Here is a 13,558-nt window from a genome sequence, read left to right on the forward strand (position 1 = left end):
GAGGGTACTATGGTATTGAATGCCGAGCTGTAGTCGATGAACAGCATTCTCACATAGGTATTCCTCTTGTCCAGGTGGGTTAGGGCAGTGTGCAGTGTGGTTGAGATTGCATCGTCTGTGGACCTATTTGGGCGGTAAGCAAATTGGAGTGGGTCTAGGGTGTCAGGTAGGGTGGAGGTGATATGGTCCTTGACTAGTCTCTCAAAGCACTTCATGATGACGGAAGTGAGTGCTACGGGGCGGTAGTCGTTTAGCTCAGTTACCTTAGCTTTCTTGGGAACAGGAACAATGGTGGCCCTCTTGAAGCATGTGGGAACAGCAGACTGGTATAGGGATTGATTGAATATGTCCGTAAACACACCGGCCAGCTGGTCTGCGCATGCTCTGAGGGCGCGGCTGGGGATGCCGTCTGGGCCTGCAGCCTTGCGAGGGTTAACACGTTTAAATGTCTTACTCACCTCGGCTGCAGTGAAGGAGAGACCGCATGTTTTCGTTGCAGGCCGTGTCAGTGGCACTGTATTGTCCTCAAAGCGGGCAAAAAGTGATTTAGTCTGCCTGGGAGCAAGACATCCTGGTCCGTGACTGGGCTGGGTTTCTTCTTGTAGTCCGTGATTGACTGTAGACCCTGCCACATGCCTCTTGTGTCTGAGCCATTGAATTGAGATTCCACTTTGTCTCTGTACTGACGCTTAGCTTGTTTAATAGCCTTGCGGAGGGAATAGCTGCATTGTTTATATTCGGACATATTACCAGACACCTTGCCTGATTAAAAGCAGTGGTTCGCTTTCAGTTTCACGCGAATGCTGCCATCAATCCACGGTTTCTGGTTTGGGAATGTTTTTATCGTTGCTATGGGAACGACATCTTCGACGCACGTTCTAATGAACTCGCACACCGAATCAGCGTATTCGTCAATATTTCCATCTGACGCAATACGAAACATGTCCCAGTCCACGTGATGGAAGCAGTCTTGGAGTGTGGAGTCAGCTTGGTCTGACCAGCGTTGGACAGACCTCAGCGTGGGAGCCTCTTGTTTTAGTTTCTGCCTGTAGGCAGGGATCAGCAAAATGGAGTCGTGGTCAGCTTTTCCGAAGGGGCGGGGCAGGGCCTTATATGCGTCATGGAAGTTAGAGTAACAATGATCCAGGTTTTACCACCCTGGTTGCGCAATCGATATGCTGGTAAAATTTAGGAGTCTTGTTTTCAGATTAGCTTTGTTAAAATCCCCAGCTACAATGAATGCAGCCTCCGGATAAATGGTTTCCAGTTTGCAAAGAGTTAAATAAAGTTCGTTCAGAGCCATCGATGTGTCTGCTTGGGGGGATATATACGGCTGTGATTATAATCGAGGAGAATTCTCTTGGAAGATAATGCGGTCTACATTTGATTGTGAGGAATTCTAAATCAGGTGAACAGAAGGATTTGAGTTCCTGTATGTTTCCTTCATCACACCATGTCTCGTTAGTCATGAGGCATACGCCCCCGCCACTCTTCTTACCAGAAAGATGTTTGTTTCTGTCGGCGCGATGCGTGGAGAAACCTGTTGGCTGCACCGCCTCGGATAGCGTCTTCCCAGTAAGCCATGTTTCTGTGAAGCAGAGAACGTTGCAGTCTCTGATGTCCCTCTGGAATGCTACCCTTGCTCGGATTTCGTCAACCTTGTTGTCAAGAGACTGGACATTGGCAAGAAGAATGCTGGGGAGTGGTGCGCGATGTGCCCTTTTTCGGAGTCTGACCAGAACACCGCCTCGTTTCCCTCTTTTTCGGAGTCGTTTCCTTGGGTCGCTGCATGCGATCCATTCCGTTGTCCTGTTTGTAAGGCAGAACACCGGATCCGCGTCGCGGAAAACATATTCTTGGTCGTACTGATGGTGAGTTGGCGCTGATCTTATATTCAGTAGTTCTTCTCGACTGTATGTAATGAAACCTAAGATGACCTGGGGTACTAATGTAAGAAATAACACGTAAAAAAACAAAAAACTGCATAGTTTCCTAGGAACGCGAAGCGAGGCGGCCATCTCAGTCGGCGCCGGAAGTAACACATGCACTCAGAACACATGCACTCAGCTCTCCAGAATGCATGCTCTCAGCTCTCCAGAACACATGCACTCAGCTCTCCAGAATGCATGCTCTCAGCTCTCCAGAACACATGCTCTCAGCTCTCCAGAACGCATGCACTCAGCTCTCCAGAACACATGCACTCAGCTCTCCAGAACACATGCTCTCAGCTCTCCAGAACACATGCACTCAGCTCTCCAGAACACATGCACTCAGCTCTCCAGAACGCATGCTCTCAGCTCTCCAGAACACATGCAAGAATTGAAAAATGGTTAACATAATCAACAACCAACTTGACAGAGCTTTAAGCATGTTTTAAAGAATAAAGTACACATTTTGTAGAATCCAGCTGTGCAGCTCTCCTTACCAGAAAGACTCACAGTTTAAAGATTTACAGAAAGACTCACAGTTTAAAGATTTACCAGAAAGACTCACAGTTTAAAGCTTTACAGACTCACAGTTTAAAGATTTACCAGAAAGACTCACAGCTGCAAGAATTCTAAATGTAACTTGTGTGTAATACTTATGTAAATCAATTTTCATTTTTAATTCCAACAAATGTTTTAACATTTTTTTAAATGTTTTATTTTGGGAAATATGAATGTTTTATATATAATTTTTAATCCATTTTGAATAACACAAAATTTTGTCACACGAAATACCAGGCACTGTAATTGTATGCAAATGCTCATTAAACTGCCAATCAGTTTGGCCAGAAAGATGCTCAGGAACAGTTTATTTGAGGAGCTATAAATCTGTAATCTCCCTGGAGAAAGTGGACCATATTTCATAGATATTGTAAATCATCCTCTGCATTTGAATGAACAAATTATTGAACTGCCACTCACCTTGGTCCAAGAACATGTGGTAAAACACCATAATGCTCGAGACTCCCCTCTCCCGACCTCTTAAAATGCTTAGATTTACCAATATGTTAAAGACTACTACAGTGCCTCCATCTGTAGGACCTTCTGACATTAGGGACTTGGACCAAGGGAAGGTAAGGAGGAATTCTAACTTGGACCAAGGGGAAGGAGTAAGGAGGGATTTATTGACTTGGACCAAGGGGAAGGAGTAAGGAATACACTTATGTAAAGGGGAAGGATTTTCAGGGACTTTTTAACTTGGACCAAGGGAAGGAGTAAGTTTCGTAACTTGGACCAAGGGGAAGGAGTTTTTTGGACAAAGGGGAAGGAGTAAGGAGGGAATTACACTCGTATTGGAACAAGGGAAGGAGTAAGGAGGGGAATTACACTCGTAGGGACTTGGGCCAAGGGAAGGAGTAAGGAGAGAATTACACTCGTAGTGACTTGGACCAAGGGGAAGGAGTTTACACTCCATTTGGACCAAGGGGAAGGAGTGGAGGGAATTACACTCGTAGGGACTTGGGCCAAGGGGAAGGAGTAAGGAGGGAAACTTGTAGGGACTTGGGCCAAGGGGAAGGAGTAAGGAGGGAATTACACTCGTAGGGACTTGAAAACAAAATCTTAAAAACAAAATTAAGACAGGACCTCAACAGATACATTGCACACTTATGTCCAAGCTTGCATTCATGTGCATACTAAAATCATAAGACATTCCCAATGTGAACTGACATACACTCGTAGGGACTTGGACCAAGGGAAGGAGTAAGGAGGAATTACACTCGTAGGGACTTGGACCAAGTGGAAGGAGTAAGGAGGGAATTACACTTAGGGACTTGGGCCAAGGGGAAGGAGTAAGGAGGGAATTACACTCGTAGGGGCTTGGACCAAGGGGAAGGAGTCTTACACTCTGGGACTTGGACCAAGGGGAAGGAGTAAGGAGGAATTACACTTTTGGACCAAGGGGAAGGAGTAAGGAGGAATTACACTCGTGGGACTTGGACCAAGGGGAATCATCACTCTGGGACTTGGACCAAGGGAAGGAGTAACAAATTACACTTGAACTTGGACCAAGGGAAGGAGTCACTCTTGGGACTTGGACCAAGGGAAGGAGTAAGGAAATTACACTCATAGGGACTTGGACCAAGGGGAAGGACTAAGGAGTTACCTCGTAGGGACTTGGACCAAGGGGAAGGAGTAAGGAGGGAATTACACTCGTCCTTGGACCAAAGGGAAGGAGTAAGGAAGGAATTACACTCGAGGGGACTTGGGCCAAGGGGAAGGAGTAAGGAGGGAATTACACTCGTAGGGACTTGGACCAAGGGGAAGGAGTAAGGAGGAATCCATTGGACCAAGGGAAGGAGTAAGGAGGAATTACACTCGTAGGGACTTGGGCCAAGGGGAAGGAGTGAGGGAATTACACTTAGGGACTTGGGCCAAGGGGAAGGAGTAAGGAGGGAATTACACTCGTAGGGACTTGGACCAAGGGAAGGAGTAAGGAGGGAATTACACTCGTAGGGACTTGGACCAAGGGGAAGGAGTAAGGAGGGAATTACACTCGTAGGGACTTGGACCAAGGGGAAGGAGTAAGGAGGGAATTACACTCGTAGGGACTTGGGCCAAGGGGAAGGAGTAAGGAGGGAATTACACTCGTAGGGACTTGGACCAAGGGGAAGGAGTAAGGAGGAATTACACTCGTAGGGACTTGGACCAAGGGGAAGGAGTAAGGAGGGAATTACACTCGTAGGGACTTGGACCAAGGGGAAGGAGTAAGGAGGGAATTACACTCGTAGGGACTTGGACCAAGGGGAAGGAGTAAGGAGGGAATTACACTCGTAGGGACTTGGACAAGGGGAAGGAGTAAGGAAGGAATTACACTCGTAGGGACTTGGGCCAAGGGGAAGGAGTAAGGAGGAATTACACTCGTAGGGACTTGGACCAAGGGAAGGAGTAAGGAGGGAATTACACTCGTAGGGACTTGGACCAAGGGGAAGGAGTAAGGAGGGAATTACACTCGTAGGGACTTGGGCCAAGGGGAAGGAGTAAGGAGGGAATTACACTCGTAGGGACTTGGGCCAAGGGGAAGGAGTAAGGAGGGAATTACACTCGTAGGGACTTGGACCAAGGGGAAGGAGTAAGGAGGAATTACACTCGTAGGGACTTGGACCAAGGGGAAGGAGTAAGGAGGAATTACACTCGTAGGGACTTGGACCAAGGGGAAGGAGTAAGGAGGGAATTACACTCGTAGGGACTTGGACCAATGGGAAGGAGTAAGGAGGACTTGGACCAAAAGGAGTAAGGAGGGAATTACAAAACTTGGACCAAGGGGAAGGAGTAAGAGGGAATTACACTCAGGGGCTTGGACAAGGGAAGGAGTAAGGAGGGAATTACACTCGACTTGGACCAAGGGAAGGAGTAAGGAGGGGAATTACACTCGTAGGGACTTGGACCAAGGGGAAGGAGTAAGGAGGGAATTACACTCGTAGGGACTTGGACCAAGGGAAGGAGTAAGGAGGGAATTACACTCGTAGGGACTTGGACCAAGGGGAAGGAGTAAGGAGGGAATTACACTCATAGGGACTTGGACCAAGGGGAAGGACTAAGGAAGGAATTACACTCGACTTCCAAGGGGAAGGATAAGGAGGAATTACACTCGTAGGGACTTGGACCAAGGGGAAGGAGTAAGGAGGAATTACACTCGTAGGGACTTGGACCAAGGGGAAGGAGTAAGGAGGGAATTACACTCGTAGGGACTTGGACCAAGGGGAAGGAGTAAGGAGGGAATTACACTCGTAGGGACTTGGACCAAGGGGAAGGAGTAAGGAGGGAATTACACTCGTAGGGACTTGGACCAAGGGGAAGGAGTAAGGAGGGAATTACACTCGTAGGGACTTGGACCAAGGGGAAGGAGTAAGGAAGGAATTACACTCGTAGGGACTTGGGCCAAGGGGAAGGAGTAAGGAGGGAATTACACTCGTAGGGACTTGGACCAAGGGGAAGGAGTAAGGAGGGAATTACACTCGTAGGGACTTGGACCAAGGGGAAGGAGTAAGGAGGGAATTACACTCGTAGGGACTTGGGCCAAGGGGAAGGAGTAAGGAGGGAATTACACTCGTAGGGACTTGGGCCAAGGGGAAGGAGTAAGGAGGGAATTACACTCGTAGGGACTTGGACCAAGGGGAAGGAGTAAGGAGGAATTACACTCGTAGGGACTTGGACCAAGGGAAGGAGTAAGGAGGGAATTACACTCGTAGGGACTTGGACCAAGGGGAAGGAGTAAGGAGGGAATTACACTCGTAGGGACTTGGGCCAAGGGAAGGGGTACGGAGGGAATTACACTCGTAGGGACTTGGACCAAGGGGAAGGAGTAAGGAGGGAATTACACTCGTAGGGACTTGGACCAAGGGGAAGGAGTAAGGAGGGAATTACACTCGTAGGGACTTGGACCAAGGGGAAGGAGTAAGGAGGGAATTACACTCGTAGGGACTTGGACCAAGGGGAAGGAGTAAGGAGGGAATTACACTCGTAGGGACTTGGACCAAGGGGAAGGAGTAAGGAAGGAATTACACTCGTAGGGACTTGGGCCAAGGGGAAGGAGTAAGGAGGGAATTACACTCGTAGGGACTTGGACCAAGGGGAAGGAGTAAGGAGGGAATTACACTCGTAGGGACTTGGACCAAGGGGAAGGAGTAAGGAGGGAATTACACTCGTAGGGACTTGGGCCAAGGGGAAGGAGTAAGGAGGGAATTACACTCGTAGGGACTTGGGCCAAGGGGAAGGAGTAAGGAGGGAATTACACTCGTAGGGACTTGGACCAAGGGGAAGGAGTAAGGAGGGAATTACACTCGTAGGGACTTGGACCAAGGGGAAGGAGTAAGGAGGGAATTACACTCGTAGGGACTTGGACCAAGGGGAAGGAGTAAGGAGGGAATTACACTCGTAGGGACTTGGACCAATGGGAAGGAGTAAGGAGGGACTTGGACCAAGGGGAAGGAGTAAGGAGGGAATTACAAACGTAGGGACTTGGACCAAGGGGAAGGAGTAAGGAGGGAATTACACTCGTAGGGACTTGGACCAAGGGGAAGGAGTAAGGAGGGAATTACACTCGTAGGGACTTGGGCCAAGGGGAAGGAGTAAGGAGGGAATTACACTCGTAGGGACTTGGACCAAGGGGAAGGAGTAAGGAGGGAATTACACTCGTAGGGACTTGGACCAAGGGGAAGGAGTAAGGAGGGAATTACACTCGTAGGGACTTGGACCAAGGGGAAGGAGTAAGGAGGGAATTACACTCGTAGGGACTTGGGCCAAGGGAAGGGGTACGGAGGGAATTACACTCGTAGGGACTTGGACCAAGTGGAAGGAGTAAGGAGGGAATTACACTCGTAGGGACTTGGACCAAGGGGAAGGAGTAAGGAGGGAATTACACTCGTAGGGGCATGGACCATAGGGAAGGAGTAAGGAGGGAATTACACTCGTAGGGACTTGGACCAAGGGGAAGGAGTAAGGAGGGAATTACACTCGTAGGGACTTGGACCAAGGGGAAGGAGTAAGGAGGGAATTACACTCGTAGGGACTTGGACCAAGGGGAAGGAGTAAGGAGGAATTACACTCGTAGGGACTTGGACCAAGGGGAAGGAGTAAGGAGGGAATTACACTCGTAGGGACTTGGGCCAAGGGGAAGGAGTAAGGAGGGAATTACACTCGTAGGGACTTGGACCAAGGGGAAGGAGTAAGGAGGGAATTACACTCGTAGGGACTTGGACCAAGGGGAAGGAGTAAGGAGGGAATTACACTCGTAGGGACTTGGACCAAGGGGAAGGAGTAAGGAGGGAATTACACTCGTAGGGACTTGGACCAAGGGGAAGGAGTAAGGAGGGAATTACACTCGTAGGGACTTGGACCAAGGGGAAGGAGTAAGGAAGGAATTACACTCGTAGGGACTTGGGCCAAGGGGAAGGAGTAAGGAGGGAATTACACTCGTAGGGACTTGGACCAAGGGGAAGGAGTAAGGAGGGAATTACACTCGTAGGGACTTGGGCCAAGGGGAAGGAGTAAGGAGGGAATTACACTCGTAGGGACTTGGGCCAAGGGGAAGGAGTAAGGAGGGAATTACACTCGTAGGGACTTGGACCAAGGGGAAGGAGTAAGGAGGGAATTACACTCGTAGGGACTTGGACCAAGGGGAAGGAGTAAGGAGGGAATTACACTCGTAGGGACTTGGACCAAGGGGAAGGAGTAAGGAGGGAATTACACTCGTAGGGACTTGGACCAATGGGAAGGAGTAAGGAGGGACTTGGACCAAGGGGAAGGAGTAAGGAGGGAATTACAAACGTAGGGACTTGGACCAAGGGGAAGGAGTAAGGAGGGAATTACACTCGTAGGGACTTGGACCAAGGGGAAGGAGTAAGGAGGGAATTACACTCGTAGGGACTTGGGCCAAGGGGAAGGAGTAAGGAGGGAATTACACTCGTAGGGACTTGGACCAAGGGGAAGGAGTAAGGAGGGAATTACACTCGTAGGGACTTGGACCAAGGGAAGGAGTAAGGAGGAATTACACTCGTAGGGACTTGGGCCAAGGGGAAGGAGTAAGGAGGGAATTACACTCGTAGGGACTTGGACCAAGGGAAGGAGTAAGGAGGGAATTACACTCGTAGGGACTTGGACCAAGGGGAAGGAGTAAGGAGGGAATTACACTCGTAGGGACTTGGACCAAGGGGAAGGAGTAAGGAGGGAATTACACTCGTAGGGACTTGGACCAAGGGGAAGGAGTAAGGAGGGAATTACACTCGTAGGGACTTGGACCAAGGGGAAGGAGTAAGGAAGGAATTACACTCGTAGGGACTTGGGCCAAGGGGAAGGAGTAAGGAGGGAATTACACTCGTAGGGACTTGGACCAAGGGAAGGAGTAAGGAGGAATTACACTCGTAGGGACTTGGGCCAAGGGGAAGGAGTAAGGAGGAATTACACTCGTAGGGACTTGGGCCAAGGGGAAGGAGTAAGGAGGGAATTACACTCGTAGGGACTTGGACCAAGGGGAAGGAGTAAGGAGGGAATTACACTCGTAGGGACTTGGACCAAGGGGAAGGAGTAAGGAGGGAATTACACTCGTAGGGACTTGGACCAATGGGAAGGAGTAAGGAGGGACTTGGACCAAGGGGAAGGAGTAAGGAGGGAATTACAAACGTAGGGACTTGGACCAAGGGGAAGGAGTAAGGAGGGAATTACACTCGTAGGGACTTGGACCAAGGGGAAGGAGTAAGGAGGGAATTACACTCGTAGGGACTTGGGCCAAGGGGAAGGAGTAAGGAGGGAATTACACTCGTAGGGACTTGGACCAAGGGGAAGGAGTAAGGAGGGAATTACACTCGTAGGGGCTTGGACCAAGGGGAATGAGTAAGGAGGGAATTACACTCGTAGGGACTTGGACCAAGGGGAAGGAGTAAGGAGGGAATTACACTCGTAGGGACTTGGGCCAAGGGAAGGGGTACGGAGGGAATTACACTCGTAGGGACTTGGACCAAGGGGAAGGAGTAAGGAGGGAATTACACTCGTAGGGACTTGGACCAAGGGGAAGGAGTAAGGAGGGAATGACACTCGTAGGGACTTGGACCAAGGGGAAGGAGTAAGGAGGGAATTACACTCGTAGGGACTTGGACCAAGGGGAAGGAGTAAGGAGGGAATTACACTCGTAGGGACTTGGGCCAAGGGGAAGGAGTAAGGAGGAAATTACACTCGTAGGGACTTGGGCCAAGGGGAAGGAGTAAGGAGGGAATTACACTCGTAGGGACTTGGACCAGGGGGAAGGAGTAAGGAGGGAATTACACTCGTAGGGACTTGGAGTAAGGAGGGAATTACACTCGTAGGGACTTGAACCAAGGGGAAGGAGTAAGGAGGGAATTACACTTGTAGGGACTTGGGCCAAGGGGAAGGAGTAAGGAGGGAATTACACTCGTAGGGACTTGGACCAAGGGGAAGGAGTAAGGAGGGAATTACACTCGTAGGGACTTGGGCCAAGGGGAAGGAGTAAGGAGGGAATTACACTCGTAGGGACTTGGGCCAAGGGGAAGGAGTAAGGAGGGAATTACACTCGTAGGGACTTGGACCAAGGGGAAGGAGTAAGGAGGGAATTACACTCGTAGGGACTTGGGCCAAGGGGAAGGAGTAAGGAGGGAATTACACTCGTAGGGACTTGGGCCAAGGGGAAGGAGTAAGGAGGGAATTACACTCGTAGGGACTTGGGCCAAGGGGAAGGAGTAAGGAGGGAATTACACTCGTAGGGACTTGGACCAAGGGGAAGGGGTAAGGAGGGAATTACACTCGTAGGGACTTGGGCCAAGGGGAAGGAGTAAGGAGGGAATTACACTCGTAGGGGGAATAAAATGTATTATTTAGAGGCTTAAAGGGGTTCTCTGGCTGTCCCCAGGGTTTTACCTGGAACCCAAAAAGGTTCTACCTGAAACACCAAAAGGTTCTACCTGGAACCCAAAAGGGTTCTCTTACGGGGTCATTTGAAAAACCCTTTTGGGTTCCAGGTAGAACCCTTTTGGGTTCCAGGTAGAACCCTTTTTTTCTTAGTTTCAGACTGACTGTAAGAGCAATCAGATTGATCAGTTGAAACAGCAGCAAACAGTGACAGGAAATGGATATGAATTTTCTTTTTGTTTCTCTTTTCTCTGTCCAGGTAACCTGGCTATCCATGAGGAGTTGGAGCAGCTTGTAGCCACCTTCCTGGGGGTAGAGTCCTCCTTGATCTTCGGCATGGGCTTTGCTACCAACTCTATGAACATACCGGCACTGGTCGGAAAGGTGGGTCTTTATCATCTAGCCTGGCTAAACCAGATTGAAACAATGTTCAGTGTGTGTGGCGAAATCCTGCACGGAACCTTCAGCGTGCCCTGCGACTTTAAGAGCGTGCTGCGACTTTAAGAGCGCGCTGCCACTTTAAGAGCGTGCTGACACTTTAAGAGCGCCCTGCCACTTTAAGAGCGCCCTGCCACTTTAAGAGCGCCCTGCCACTTTAAGAGCGCGCTGCCACTTTAAGAGCGCCCTGCCACTTTAAGAGCGCCCTGCCACTTTAAGAGTGCACTGCCACTTTAAGAGCGCACTGCCACTTTAAGAGCGCCCTGCCACTTTAAGAGCGCCCTGCCACGTTAAGAGCGCCCTGACACTTTAAGAGCGCCCTGCCACTTTAAGAGCCCTGCCACTTTAAGAGCGCGCTGCCACTTTAAGAGCACGCTGCCACTTTAAGAGCTCGCTGCCACTTTAAGAGCGCGCTGCCACTTTAAGAGCGCCCTGCCACTTTAAGAGCGCCCTGCCACTTTAAGAGCGCCCTGCCACTTTAAGAGCGCCCTGCCACTTTAAGAGCGCCCTGCCACTTTAAGAGCGCCCTGCGACTTTAAGAGCGCCCTGCCACTTTAAGAGCGCCCTGCCACTTTAAGAGCGCCCTGCGACTTTAAGAGCGCCCTGCCACTTTAAGAGCGCGCTGCCATTTTAAGAGCGCCCTGCGACTTTAAGAGCGCATCAGCAGTCAGGAAGTAGGAGATTAAGAGCCCTTGCTGCTCTCTGTGTGGCACGTGGAGCTCTCGGTTGGCATGGCAGTTGGACAGTATGTGCAACTCTGCCGAAGTCTTGTTTATTTTCAGCGTGCTTAGTTGTAAAGTGTTTTTAAGTTGATCGGAGGTTTTACCGGCGATAGGTCGTGGTTGTAATCTTTTGGGTCCGCTCCTGTCATTATTTGCATGGAGTAAAAGCAACATTGTCGCAAAGCTTTTAAAAACAAACCAACCCTCTAGTCTCCACTAGCCAACAGGCTACTCTCTAGTCTCCATTAGCCAACAGGCTACTCTCTAGTCTCCACTGGCCAACAGGCTACTCTCTAGTCTCCACTGGCCAACAGGCTACTCTCTAGTCTCCACTGGCCAACAGGCTACTCTCTAGTCTCCACTGGTCAACAGGCTAGTGGTCTACAGTAGTCCACTACCCTATAGACCCTGGTCTACAGTAGTCCACTACCCAATAGACCCTGGTTTACAGTCGTCCACTACCCTGGTCTACAGTAGTGCACTACCCTGGTCTACAGTAGTCCACTACCCTATAGACCCTGGTCAACAGTAGGTCACTACCCTATAGACCCTGGTCTACAGTAGTCCACTACCCTGGTCTACAGAAGTTCACTACCCTATATACCCTGGTCAACAGTAGTCCACTACCTTATAGACCCTGGTCTACAGTAGTCCACTACCCTGGTCTACAGTAGTCCCCTACCCTATAGATCCTGGTCAACAGTAGTCCACTACCCTGGCCAACAGTAGTTCACTTACCCTGGTCAACAGTAGTCCACTACCCTGGTCTACAGTAGTCCACTACCCTGGTCTACGGTAGTCCACTACCCTGGTCTACAGTAGTCCACTACCCTCGTCAACAGTAGTCCACTACCCTGATCTACAGTAGTCCACTACCCTGGTCTACAGTAGTCCACTACCCTCGTCAACAGTAGTCCACTACCCTGATCTACAGTTGTCCACTACCCTGATCAACAGTTGTCCACTACCCTATAGACCCTGGTCAACAGTAGTCCACTACCCTGATCTACAGTAGTCCACTACCCTGGTCAACAGTAGTCCACTACCCTGGTCTACAGTAGTCCACTACCCTGCTCAACAGTAGTCCACTACCCTCGTCAACAGTAGTCCACTACCTTATAGACCCTGGTCAACAGTAGTGGGCAGTAAAGTAATAACCCCCATACAGTGCAGTAATATCCCCAATACAGTAATATCCCCCATACAGTACAGTAATAACCCTATACAGTACAGTAATAACCCTGGTACAATAGTAACCCATGCTGTACCTGGTCATACAGTACAGTAATAACCACGTACAGTACAGTAATAACCCCATACAATACAGTAATAACCCCCATACAGTAATAACCCCATACAGTACAGCAATATCCCCATACAGTAATATCCCCCATACAGTACAGTAATAACCCCATACAGTAATAACCCCATACAGCTCAGCAATATCCCCATACAGTAATATCCCCATACAGTACAGTAATAACCCCATACAGTAATAACCCCAAACAGTACAGCAATATCCCCCATACAGTAATAACCCAATACAGTAATATCCCCCATACAGTAATAACCCAATACAGTAATAACCCCAAACAGTACAGCAATATCCCCATACAGTAATATCCCCCATACAGTACAGTAATAACCCCATACAGTAATAACCCCAAACAGTACAGTAATAACCCCCATACAGTAATAACCCCAAACAGTACAGCAATATCCCCCATACAGTAATAACCCAGTACAGCAATATCCCCCATACAGTACAGTAATAACCCCATACAGTAATATCCCCCATACAGTACAGTAATAACCCCATACAGTACAGCAATATCCCCCATACAGTAATAACCCCCATACAATAATAACCCCCATACAGTACAGTAATAACCCCCATACAGTAATAACCCCCATACAATAATAACCCCCATACAGTACAGTAATAACCCCCATACAGTAATATCCCCCATACAGTAATATCCCCCATACAGTACAGCAATATCCCCCATACAGTACAGTAATAACACCCATACAGTACAGTACTAACCCCATACA

At 49.3% G+C, this 13,558-nt stretch overlaps 1 protein-coding gene across 1 annotated transcript in view; it reads left to right on the forward strand.

The window, feature by feature from the left end:
• The window catches only part of LOC135568860 (serine palmitoyltransferase 2-like), a 113,171-nt gene that overhangs the window by 15,214 nt on the left and 84,399 nt on the right, over positions 1 to 13,558 (forward strand). The window contains exon 3 of the mRNA XM_065015640.1: positions 10,603 to 10,727. Within this exon, the coding sequence (XP_064871712.1) occupies positions 10,603 to 10,727 (125 nt within the window). The remainder of the gene's footprint in view (positions 1 to 10,602; positions 10,728 to 13,558) is intronic.

This window comes from Oncorhynchus nerka, unplaced genomic scaffold, assembly GCF_034236695.1.
Source record: "Oncorhynchus nerka isolate Pitt River unplaced genomic scaffold, Oner_Uvic_2.0 unplaced_scaffold_1375, whole genome shotgun sequence".
In the NCBI taxonomy this organism is placed as follows: Eukaryota; Metazoa; Chordata; class Actinopteri; order Salmoniformes; family Salmonidae; genus Oncorhynchus; species Oncorhynchus nerka.